Source organism: Cydia pomonella, chromosome 14 (genome assembly GCF_033807575.1).
Source record: "Cydia pomonella isolate Wapato2018A chromosome 14, ilCydPomo1, whole genome shotgun sequence".
Classification (NCBI taxonomy): Eukaryota; Metazoa; Arthropoda; class Insecta; order Lepidoptera; family Tortricidae; genus Cydia; species Cydia pomonella.
This window is the reverse complement of record NC_084716.1, coordinates 21,466,699-21,480,279: the sequence shown is the minus strand read 5'-3', so window position 1 is coordinate 21,480,279 and position 13,581 is coordinate 21,466,699. Positions and strand designations below refer to the sequence as shown.

The 13,581-nt window shown below is 37.8% G+C and overlaps 1 protein-coding gene across 1 annotated transcript in view; it reads right to left on the bottom strand.

Annotated features, from left to right (window-relative positions):
* Positions 1-13,581, bottom strand: part of LOC133525231 (uncharacterized) — a 72,018-nt gene that overhangs the window by 54,558 nt on the left and 3,879 nt on the right. Inside the window, 1 exon segment of the mRNA XM_061861520.1 lies at positions 4,465-4,622. Within this exon segment, the coding sequence (XP_061717504.1) occupies positions 4,465-4,622 (158 nt within the window).

Sequence of the window (13,581 nt, the reverse complement as noted above, 5' to 3'; positions counted from 1 at the left end):
AAATATTTGATAATGATGACATTTTCCAAAAGTCAGAAGCTTATTAGTGTCATAAATAAAAAAGATAATCAAAAAGGTTGAAGAAGGTTCCATACTATTCTTTGAGGATATTACCTTAGGAGCTACTAACACATACAGGCTGCTCCAAAGTAAAAAGCGGCCAAGTGCGAGTCGGACTCGCCCAAGAAGGGTTCCTTTATGACGTATTAAAAAAACTACTTAAACTACTACATCTCGTTCAACATTTTACCACTTTGGACACACATTTTACCACTTTGGTAGTGTCTCTCGCGCAAACTATTCACTTTAGAAAAAAATTATATTAGGAACCTAAATATCATTTTTGAAGACCTATCCATAGATACCCCACACGAATAGGTTTGACGAAAAAAATTTTTTTTTTAATTTTATGACGTATTAAAAAAAACTACTCACTAGATCTCGTTCAAACCAATTTTCGTTAGAAGTTTGCATCGTAATGTATATCATATATTTTTTTTAGATTTTTCATTCTGTTATTTTAGAAGTTACAGGGGGGGGACACACTTTTTTCACTTTGGGAGGTTCTCTCGCGCAAACTATTCAGTTTAGAAAAAAATGATATTAGAAACCTTAATATCATTTTTGAAGGCCTATCCATAGATACCCCACATGTATGGGTATGTTGAAAAAAAAATTTTTTTTTTAATTTCATGACGTATTAAAAAAAAGCGGCCAAGTGCGAGTCGGACTCGCCCATGAAGGGTTCCTTTATGACGTATTAAAAAAAAACTACTTAAACTACTAGATCTCGTTCAACATTTTACCACTTTGGACACACATTTTACCACTTTGGTAGTGTCTCTCGCGCAAACTATTCACTTTAGAAAAAAATTATATTAGGAACCTAAATATCATTTTTGAAGACCTATCCATAGATACCCCACACGTATGGGTTTGACGAAAAAAATTTTTTTTTAAATTTTATGACGTATTAAAAAAAACTACTCACTAGATCTCGTTCAAACCAATTTTCGTTAGAAGTTTGCATCGTAATGTATATCATATATTTTTTTTAGATTTTTCATTCTGTTATTTTAGAAGTTACAGGGGGGGGACACACTTTTTTTCACTTTGGGAGGTTCTCTCGCGCAAACTATTCAGTTTAGAAAAAAATTATATTAGAAACCTTAATATCATTTTTGAAGACCTATCCATAGATACCCCACATGTATGGGTATGTTGAAAAAAAAAAAATTTTTTTAATTTCATGACGTATTAAAAAAAAACTACTAACTAGATCTCGTTCAAACCAATTTTCGGTGGAAGTTTACATGGCAATGTATATCATATATTTTTTTTAGATTTTTCATTCCGTTATTTTAGAAGTTACGGGGGGGGGGGGACACACTTTTTTTCACTTTGGGAGGTTCTCTCGCGCAAACTATTCAGTTTAGAAAAAAATTATATTAGAAACCTTAATATCATTTTTGAAGACCTATCCATAGATACCCCACATGTATGGGTATGTTGAAAAAAAAAAAATTTTTTTAATTTCATGACGTATTAAAAAAAAACTACTTACTAGATCTCGTTCAAACCAATTTTCGGTGGAAGTTTACATGGCAATGTATATCATATATTTTTTTTAGATTTTTCATTCTGTTATTTTAGAAGTTACGGGGGGGGGACACACATTTTACCACTTTGGAAGTGTCTCTCGCGCAAACTATTCATTTTAGAAAAAAATGATATTAGAAACCTCAATATCATTTTTGAAGACCTATCCATAGATACCCCGCACGTATGGGTTTGATGAAAAAAGATTTTTTGAGTTTCAGTTCTAAGTATGGGGAACCCCCAAAATTTATTGTTTTTTTTCTATTTTTGTGTGAAAATCTTAATGCGGTTCATAGAATACATCCACTTACTAAGTTTGAACAGTACAGCTCTTATAGTTTCGGAAAAAAGTGGCTGTGACAGAATCGGACAGACAGACGGACATGACGAATCTATAAGGGTTCCGTTTTTTGCCATTTGGCTACGGAACCCTAAAAAAACTACTTACTAGATCTCGTTCAAACCAATTTTCGGTGGAAGTTTACATGGCAATGTATATCATATATTTTTTTTAGATTTTTCATTCTGTTATTTTAGAAGTTACAGGGGGGGGGGACACACTTTTTTTCACTTTGGGAGGTTCTCTCGCGCAAACTATTCAGTTTAGAAAAAAATGATATTAGAAACCTTAATATCATTTTTGAAGACCTATCCATAGATACCCCACATGTATGGGTATGTTGAAAAAAAATTTTTTTTTTTAATTTCATGACGTATTAAAAAAAAACTACTTACTAGATCTCGTTCAAACCAATTTTCGGTGGAAGTTTACATGGCAATGTATATCATATATTTTTTTTAGATTTTTCATTCTGTTATTTTAGAAGTTACGGGGGGGGGGGCACACATTTTACCACTTTGGAAGTGTCTCTCGCGCAAACTATTCATTTTAGAAAAAAATGATATTAGAAACCTCAATATCATTTTTGAAGACCTATCCATAAATACCCCACACGTATGGGTTTGATGAAAAAAGATTTTTTGAGTTTCAGTTCTAAGTATGGGGAACCCCCAAAATTTATTGTTTTTTTTCTATTTTTGTGTGAAAATCTTAATGCGGTTCATAGAATACATCCACTTACTAAGTTTGAACAGTACAGCTCTTATAGTTTCGGAAAAAAGTGGCTGTGACAGAATCGGACAGACAGACGGACATGACGAATCTATAAGGGTTCCGTTTTTTGCCATTTGGCTACGGAACCCTAAAAATGGTAATTTGTTAATTTCTTCGAAACCGCTACACCGGCTGTTATGATACTTTGTACAATGGTTCTAAATCTAAATACCCTAATGCATATGTACATTTCGGTTTTGTCCAATGGCTAGGGACACACTGTATTTGACAGAAAAGTGAAAATCGTAATTCGTAACAACCATTGATGGCACTGATACTCTTATTGAACTACAAGCAAATTCAATCATTTCGGCGTACGGTATGAAAGAACGAAAGGCCAGTAAATTAAACGTCGTATTAACAAGTTGCCCCGTTGTCTGCGACCTTGCTTCTCTAGCTGCAATCTCCGTTATTTACTTTGCGGTACGTCACAAGAGAAAGGGAGAAGGGTGACCTACTCGCGAACAAACATTCATTCATACTACTACCGAAATTGCATTACCATTGTCAAACGCGCTCGCCGTTCCTTATCGGGCCACTTACACTCTTAACTGACCATCGATGGACTTCATAGCTTTGTAATAAGGTTCCTTTATGAATCGTCAATTAAATGTGTGAACGATATTACAAACGCCATCAGATATATCGAAGCGGCCAAGGTGCTCACCAACATCTGCACACGCCTCTATTGTCAAGGTGTTAGCGTGCGTGTTCAGACATTTTTGAGCACCTCGGCCGCTCCGATATATCTCATGGCGACTGTACAGTAAACTACAAAGTGTAAACAGCCACACATATTGTTAACCTTATCTCGGTGTACTAAGGTTTAAAATTAGTCAATGTAATGTGTGAACGATGGAACGTCTGCGTCGACATTGTTATAGGATGTGTGACGCTTACGTCTCGCTACTCTTGCTAATGAAACGGAAAAACAATGCAGTTTTTTTTTTTGTAGAGATTTCAAAGGAATTCTGGTCTTTACATTTGTAAACAACGCTTGACACACAAAAGTCAGAAAATCAGAAGTGTGTTTAGGTATTACAGTCTGATGGCAGAAGATTGTAGACAGCCGCTATACAGAGAACATTTTTAGGAATTTAACATTATATACCGATGCCGATATTTATTTACGTGTTAGTCAATCAGTGCTAACCCGTTATACTTACTTGCGTATTTTTACATGCAATTACTGTTCCCAGCGCAAAAATAAATACGCAAATAAATATAACAACCCACCACCAAAAGTACAAAACTCGACACGTGTTTCGCCTCTCTACGAGGCATCCTCAGGAGATGCTGGAGATGTTGACGGTCTGACACCCGACAACTGAATTAAATGAACTGAATGCATTATTTTGGCGGTGGGAGGGTGGGAACAGTAATTGCATGTAAAAATACGCAAGTAAGTATAACGGGTTAGCACTGATTGACTAACACGTTATTTTCTCGCGGATTAGCAAAGTAATATTTCTTGCTTTAATTAGCATGGATTTCCGCAAAGTAACGCCTGATTCTATTAATTATTTGGCTTCGTGTGTTTCCATCGTCCACTGGCACACGCCTTGCTGCTGTTTCATATATGTACTGACCAAGTGACCATACGCTCCCGCTCATTTCCGATGGCCCGCATGAGCTTGGCGAAGTGGTGGAGGGAGTGCGAGATGTCCGCTCGTCCTCCGTCATGGAGACCCCGATGCATGCGAACTGGATCTGTTCCATGCTGCCCTACTGTTGTTACATGCTGTACTTACCATGCGCTCACGCTCGTCCTCGATGGTCCGCATGAGCTTGGCGAAGTGGTGGAGGGAGTGCGAGATGACGCGCTCGTCCTCCGTCATGGAGGCGCCGATGCATGCAAACTCGAAGTTTTCCATGCTGCCCGCCAACGCCAGCTGCGCCGCGCCCAGTCCTGATATATAAAAAAAAACAAAATAAGTTATTAAAGTCGCTCAACTTCCGCCACGGTCTGAATATGCCAGGGAAGAAAATAGCACACGCCGTCGTGGTCTTGGTATAGACTAGAAAAACGACGCGTATTTATAGATCAAATGTTTCTATATACTCTTACATCAGCGGTTCCTAACCTGGGGGTAAAAACCCCCGTGGGGGTAAAAGTGGTATTTCACGGGGGTAATAAGCTTAATTAAAGATAACAAAGATTAGACCTATAAGAAAGACTATTGATGAATATTGGAATAATAATTTAATCTTAGGGGTGACAGGACTGAAAAGGTTAGGAACCACTGCTTAAATGGACTCACTGATTCTTCTACTACTCCTGGATCAGCCCATCACCTGCTGGAATTGTTAATGTTTTTTGGCTGTTTCATTGTTCTCTTTAAATACACTTCTAATTTGAGCCCAATAATAGTTGAGAGAACGGCACTCCAGGACGTTTAGTGATCTTTCTCTGCTCTTCGATAATTACCAAATGCGATTTTTGTACGAAGGAAATTGTATGATTTTCGACTTCGCCTAGAACAAAATTTTTAAAATTTGGACCCGGGTATGTCCTTAAACTACGTCCAAAAGAGAGGTATGGGCAATGTGAATGTCATCTCGCCTTGTGTGGTAGGGAACAGCACAGCAGATGTCATTCCAGATCTAGAGCAGAGCCCAACTGGGGAAGTACCTCCACCTTACAGAAAACCGCAGCCAAATAACACTTGACCCTACTCATAGTGTTGTGTTCCTGCCGGTGAGTAAGGTTGCCAGAGCTCAACGAGGGGGATGGGGTTAGGGTCGGCAACGCGCATGTAACTCCTCTGGAGTTGCAGGTTTACATAGGCTACGGAGACTGCTTACCATCAGGCAGGCCGTATGCTTGTTTGCCACCGACGTAGTATTAAAAAAAAATAACGCAAATATCGATTACTTTAGCTAACCTAACCTTTGTATGAAGAACTGAACTGACTTTAGTCGTAGTTCGTTCCACTTTAACCGCATATTTACCCCAGTTTTTACGATAAATATGACAGGCATGTTCAGTTATTATGTTGTAATGTTCTAATATAAGGATTCGTAAACTCTCATTCACTGCATAACTGAGTAAAGGTAAAGGCATGCCCTTCTGCATTCGCAGTTTCAAGGTGAGCGTCGGCAGGTGACTGCCGGAGCACACCGGTCACGACACACGACTTTCGACACCAGCTTCATAGATAGACTAGATAGGATGGATAGAGCAACGGATTTCCAGCGGAAGCATTATTTTAGATCGTTTGACGAGAGCGAATTAGTCCTAAAGTAGCTCATGGGATTGAATTTCGCTTTGGCCTGTCCTCCACATTTTAACGAAGGTAAGGAATCCGGAGTTTTTTTAACCTAATCCCAAGAATTGACGCAGGTTGCTAGATTTTAGACACCATCTGACCTTCTACTTGGCCTTCTTATTGGGGTGTAAAGGTGATTTCCTCACGATGTTTTCCTTCACCGAAAAGCGACCGGTAAACATCAAATGATAATTGGTACCTACATATTTTCCAAGAAACTCATTAGCACGAGCTTGGGTTTGAATTGAAACCGCGAGCTCCGGTTTATGAGATACACGAGTTACACGACTCGGGACGCCAAGCTACCGATGCTTCTATTTCTATTCTTCATTGGCTAGAGTGAAAATACTAAAGCAGAATTTGTAGAACAAGGAATAGCGTCACTAGCCAGTGTTTATTACAAAAAAATCCTCAACTAAACAGTTAAGGCGGGCTCTCATTTAATTCGTAAGTAGTAGTATTAGTTAAGTGAGCTGAAATGAGTTAGCGGTCAGTGACCCCGCCCACGGGAGACAGGACTCCTTTTACAGTAATCAGCCGTTTCTAGTCTCTATTGTAAAGGTGATTTCACCGCTGTCTGGCATTGGTACATTCGACGTCAAGGATATGTTAACATTTTTCGCCCTATCACAACTAAAGGAGTAAGGTGCAAAAGTGTAAGCATATCTTTGACGTCGACTGTACATCCATAATATTATAGTACCTGGGCGACCGAGCTTTGCTCGGTTATAACTATTTATTGTAATATGGATAAGGGCAGGAGGAAGAAGATAGGTGATAATCTTAACTACATTTTATTACTAAATTAAACGTGTCTAAAAAAATAAAAATAATAACTATATATAAACTTGAACATATAAAAAAAACAAAAGTAAGTCACCGTGCGAGATTCGAACCCGTAACACTCGTTTAGCAGTCCGCGTCATAACCCGCTGGACCAGACGGACAGTGGCCGGCAACACGAAATTAGCGACCATATTCTGCGTCGAAAGAAAAACGCATGAAAACTCGAAAACACGCGTTTTCCCAAACATAAGACTAATCTAGATAGATTGTATACCCCCAAAAACCCCCATATACCAAATTTCAGCGAAATCGTTAGAGCCGTTTCCGAGATCACAGAAATATACATATATACAAGAATTGCTCGTTTAAAGGTATAAGATATAATAGCATACCCGATAGTCGACACCTAACGAATAGTTCTCATAAATATCTGAACAAGCACTTTAACGCCTTGACAAGAGAGGCGTGTAGATATTTGTGAGAGCCTTGGCCGCTCCGATATATCTGATGGCGACTGTACCTAGCTAATGATTAGTCGTTACGACGGCGACGCTTCGGTGAAAAACATGACACAAACATACATACACTGCTCAAATATCAACCCTTACTTTTGGTTTTCTATTAATTAATATTCAACAATATGTATCAACAAAATATCAGCCCCCATCAATTAAACAGTAATTCATTAGGTATGTAAGTCATATTATTATGCGGTGATATTGCGTGACGGTCTGTGTTTGTATTGGTTCAAAACTACAGATATGCCTCTTGCATACTAATTACTGTGTGTAAACTGGTTCGAATCACACGTCGCCAGATTTATTATTGATACCTTTAATACCTTGCCTTTTTAAGTCGATATCTTTAACCTATGTTTTCAGTTAAAAACCAAAAGCTAAAACTTACTTTGACTTCCGATATCTAAGTCAGCTGCAATAATATGATGCCAAACGAAGGTTACCCATATATCTGACACAATCTTATTTTTAGGATTATAAGAGACATTGGCAATATCATTACGCCTGTCACTTCAGGTGACTTTTATAAAATCACCGGAGGTCTACTCTACTTAGATATAAAATCTACTGAATTCTTGACCTACTACTTCATCATGGATTAAAGCTTAAGTCAGGAGCAATCGAAACCGCATACTTACCTAATTAACTATTATATGAATGAATGAATGAAATTAATCCACAAAATTATTTCCATATACATTATACATTTATAAATGGACAAAACACAAGTGCAGGACATTTATGTGCACGTATCAGCTATAAGCTACCTGTGCAATCATAAATAAAATAATAATAATTTAATTTACGAATTCCTGTACAAAGTAACCCAAAATTGATCTAGAATTTAATCCTAAATTGTATATTGTTGGTACTGATGTCCGTCAATTGGTGAGTATGATGGCGTCAGAGCGTCCCACGAGCATTACGTGAACGTCAACAAACAGGAGCCGATTTGTCGAGTGCATCGCTTATGGTAATCGTATGAGTCAACGCCGTCAACGGTCCGAGCGGAGCGGGGCCGGGTTCCGTTCCTTACAAACGAACAGTAATATAAACCTTATCACGTTGCAGCAAGGTTGCTGAGCGGTCCGTTGAATAATGGTATATTAGTCAATGAAAACGTTATCAATACCTATATTTTTATTAACATTGTCGTTGACTCTTGCTCTTTCCTAGTCGGCAGCAAATGTTGTTCGGGTGAGGTAGTCAAAATGTGGACACGCTCTCATGCTCAGGTAACCCTCTCGCGCTAAGTAACTTCTGCTGCTGTATGAGTCAAGAGCTTACTCTGCGGGAGTGAATGCCAACAAGGACTGTTGTAGTGGTCGATTCGAATGTAACGTGATTTTTATTATGATATCCAAAAAAATATAAACAGCGAATAATATCGGCGCCATATCTTATCACTTATCGCCTACTACATAGATCAACATTGACGTCACAAACGGTCTCAATATTCTCAATGGATGCTGCGGCCAAGATGAAGTGATGCATAGGAGACAGCGACACACTAAACAAATTGCGAATCACTACGCAAGCGTTACCTGAGACGTGTCGCTCTGAGAATATTTAATGAGGACATTTAGCGCTGATGGATCTACACATAAGATTGTGTCAGACATTTGTGCTATTTGAAGCGCTGGTAGGTTAAGTTAAAGGGCATGCGACTGTCCAGTCGAAACCGAAAGTCGCCGATTTAAACGAACGGTAGGTTAGTTGGTAATACAATGAGTTCTCTGAACTTATGTACAAAACCATTTTTAACCATAGAGACTATACTCTATTATCTCTATCTCTATTGTATTGTAGTAATTACTCATTTTAAGATTATTATAATGTAATGTTTACCCAGGTATTGGCTGTTGCATTTATAAATGTTGTTATGTATTTTTCATGACACTATATGATGTTACTATAAATGTTGTATTGACTTGTAAAAGAGCCCTGATTGAGCCCAAAAATTTATTCTGCAAGTAGGCCTCAAGTAGGCCTCTTGCAGAACAATTTTTTGAGTTTTGTATTTGAAAAACATCATCCAATAGTTATCTACCAACCGATTTCCGAAGAAGAAAAAGATCGGAAGGAAATTCAACTAACGCCTACTAGAATTCTAGGGATTTGGTTTCCAACCATGACCCTAACGCTCATGGAAGGAGCTATTATATATTTCTTAAGATATTAGATATTTCTGCGCGATTGTGTCAGATTTTGTGCAAAATAATATTGTAGGCGACTATACGGAGAATACGGGCACATCGATATTGACGGTTTGTGGCCTTCGCCCTAGCGCGAATCGATAATTGAGCATATGGGTCATACACGGTACAGTGATACAGTGCCGGCAATCAAACTGCTAACGGTACCCTGCAATAAGTACTGAACTAACAACATTGGGTGATGATTCAAATAATTGAATACATTTTTTTAGTGTCGTACATGATTTTTATTAAATCTCTCGTCTGTGTATGATAAGGATCCTGACCAAATTATAAAAATAATAAAAAAATAAATAAAATAAAATAAAAAATTCAAACTTACTGTTATATGCTGACGATGCAAAGATATTTAGAGTCATACGTAATGGGGACGACTGCAAAGCCTTACAAAAAGACTTGGATCTTTTTGAGACTTATTGTATTGATAATAAGTTGTCTATAAATCCAGACAAATGTTCCGTTATAAGTTTTAGCAGGAAAAGGAATAGTATTAATTTTGATTATAAACTTTGCGATAAAAAATTAGGTCGTGTTCACCAGATTCGAGATCTCGGTGTCATAATGGACTCTAAACTCACTTTTATACCTCACATTGATGACATGTTAGGTAAAGCATTTAAGAAGTTAGGATTTATACTACGCTTAGGTAAACCATTTAAGATACTTTTAACTTATAAGGTATTATTTAACAGTTATGTTCGTAGTCGTTTGGAATTTGCAAGTGCTGTGTGGAGCCCACTGTATAAAATACATAGTGATAGGATAGAGAGAGTTCAAAAAAAGTTTGCTAAGACAATAGAATACAGAATTAGAAATAAATACTCAGATTACGCCACCGCAATGAGAGTACATAATATAACATCCCTTAGTTATCGCCGCGAACGTACCGATATCTTAACCCTTTATAAAATTATTAATAATATTGTTGATGCTCCGTTTTTACTACATTCACTTTCCTTCAGAGTCCCTCGACGTTGTGAACGTGCTTGCAGGAAAAAACCCCTCTTTTACATCCCCCGTAGTCGGACTGCTTACGCAAGAAATAGTTTTGTTAGAAGGGCGTGCAGATTGTACAACGAAAAATTTCTAAGCCTTGATATTTTCTGTGAGAAACTTAATAGATTTAAAACACTATCTATGCAGTGTAATAATTAATAACCCAAATGTTTAGATTGGCGCTATAAAGAAATAATCTCAGTATTAGATGTTACTGCTTTTTATAATTTCTTTATTAATAGATAATAAATCCTTGAGATTTCAGTTTGTAAACAATACCATAAGGTTGTTATATTGCTCTTATGTTTTTATTCTCATAATTTTTCTTTTCTTTTTTTGTGTGTTTTGTTTTTGTACGCACAAATAGCTCTGTTTTACTATATAGAAACTATTTAATAAGCATGATGTTAAAATATTTTCATTAAGGAAACTGTAAGTCTAGTTTTAAGAAAAGTTCCTGTGTTATATATAACTATAAAAGACTGTTTGTTTCTTAAATAAATAAATTACAAATTAAATTAAATTAAAATTCATTTATTTCAAGCTACAAGGCTCATTATGAGTCAACTTTCTGCGCTTATCTCAAGAACGATTTCTTCTATACGGCAAGAGAGGCACGACCGCGGTTTGAGCCCACGATTTTTAACCAGTACACATGAGAGGTTTAAATTAAAAAACTTCATTTGATTTCTATGCTACGTTGTGCCTTACCCTTATCACAGAGACAAAATATGAAAGAAGAACCGTGAGACCCAATCTCATTATTCATATTTCTGTCTTTGTGACAAGGTATACAAAGTAGCCCAAAAATAAAGCTGGTTGGCAGTACAAACAAGTGTCTCTGCCTATCCGATGAAGTGCTCAACATCATAACATAATATATACAAGCAATTTACAATGTAATTACACTAATTACGATTAGTGACAGCTGAGCACTTTAGCCAAATTTGTTTATTGGAAACTTCCACGGAACACAATAATAAGGTAAGGTTACATGGGATAAAAGAAACACTTGTAGGGAACCATCACACAGATCAAACTGTTTCTCTTGCCTCGAGCAAAATAAACTGTTTCTCTTACCCCACATGACCTTCATTCATTTCTATAGACTTCATTCAAAACGAACTATTTATTCTTATTGCTCTCACGTAAGGTTTCATTTTCTGCATGTTTTGAGCTATCAGTGCGCTAGGACACATGAACGTGCAGTAAATATGTCTCAATAAGCGAAATCGCAATTAGCACGTCGTGTGCTGATTGCCCACTCATCGGAAATTATGCGGCGATCGGCGCCCGCGCCGGAGAAACGTGCTTGATGCGGCGGAAATGGCTACAATTATTGTATTTCTTGCGACATATAATACACATATGGTCTGGTATGGCCACATATACACACTAGGTAACAATTCAAATTAATTTAAGAAAATAGGTATTTTACGTTGTGTTACTCCAAGTAGGCGGTCCGGGTGACCGAGCCGAGCCGAGAGACGCCGCGACGGCAGAAGACGCTGAACCGATTCCAGCCCTAGGCACTGGAGTCGTTGGTCACTTTTTTTCGTATATGACATCTATTTCAGTATGACTTATGTGTAGTCCACTTATTATCCATACGTAGTAGACTAGTAAAATATCGTATACTTATTCTGCTAATACATACGAGTATGAATTATGGATATTATAACTCCCCGTGGAGTCCTATTACTAACTCCTGCTGGGCTTGGAGTTGGAGTTATTTTATTCGATCTTCTGTCCTTAAACTGCACGTACTGGATTCGATAAGTGATATCAACGCAATAACGTTAAGGCGAGTAGTTGTGGCTGAGCAGTGGGCAAAACAAGTCTGGGACCCTACCGCGAAAAACAAAATTTCTTTATCTGCCTCTCTATTGCTCGAATATGATAGAGTCGAATATCTTTTTTCGCAGTAAGTCCCGCTGAACCCATGCGGCGCAGAGCGGAAGCGAAGCTTTCGTAAACCGGGCACACACATGCTCGCCATTGATGACACTACTCCCTCCCTCTTTCTACTCTCGAGTCTACAGCTGTCGCGTTGATAACAGACGATAACGCTAAAGACTGACTCAGCCTCGGTCATCGACGAGCCACGGCCCACGCCGCGCGAGTAGTTGGGTACTAACAACAAAGATCTTTACTGAGCCATAGGTCGACCTTATTTCTTGGCAACACGATTCACGATCGGTCAAATAACTGTGCCGACAATGTTACTAACAGCAACACTTGACTGACTAGTGGTGGGTCTTATATCATTGCAATAGAGTTCACGATAGGCCGGTGTCGACGGTGGCAAGGAGCCTACTCGCGACACCTACTTAGTGTACTTGTGAGATAACAAAAAGCTGGCAAATGGCGGCCATTACTCATCGCCTGCACACGCTACCACACAATGAATCCGAGGCAATACTGTACTATTTAATGTCGTCAAGTTCAAACTTGAGACATTCTGAACCATAGGTAGAGCAAACCTTGGCTATTTGGTGATACATAGTTATTCGGTGATAGTCAGTTTTATTGTCTTTTAGCCGAGTTACTTTTATGACTTGGAACCATATTACACCACATTAGCCACATCGTTAAAAGCTATAAAATTACAGGGCAACTCGGCTAAAAGACAATAAAACTGACTATCACTGAATAACCGAGTATCACCACCGAATAGCCCAGGTTTACTACGATTGCCAGTACATTCACAAGGTAGAATAAAACCATATTTAAATAAGAAAGGAAATCAAAATTTCGTTATCTGCCTCCCTATAATGAAATATTCGATATTCACAATAGGCCCTTTTGGATCACAACTACATACAAAAACTATTTAGCACTCTTGGCCTGAATATCATAGAAAACACCTTGGGAAATATAATGCAATGTCAATAGCTCCTGCATAAAAAAAAATTGAAAGGAATAATTAAAAAAAAAGTCAAGTCTTAAAGTTACAACAACCTTGATATACTGATTACAAAATCACCTGCAGAACTTGTGTAGCCATTGGTAAATTGATAAATTCCACATATGTTATAGATAAGATTGCACCTTTACAATTGATACCATTTATCTACCTCAAT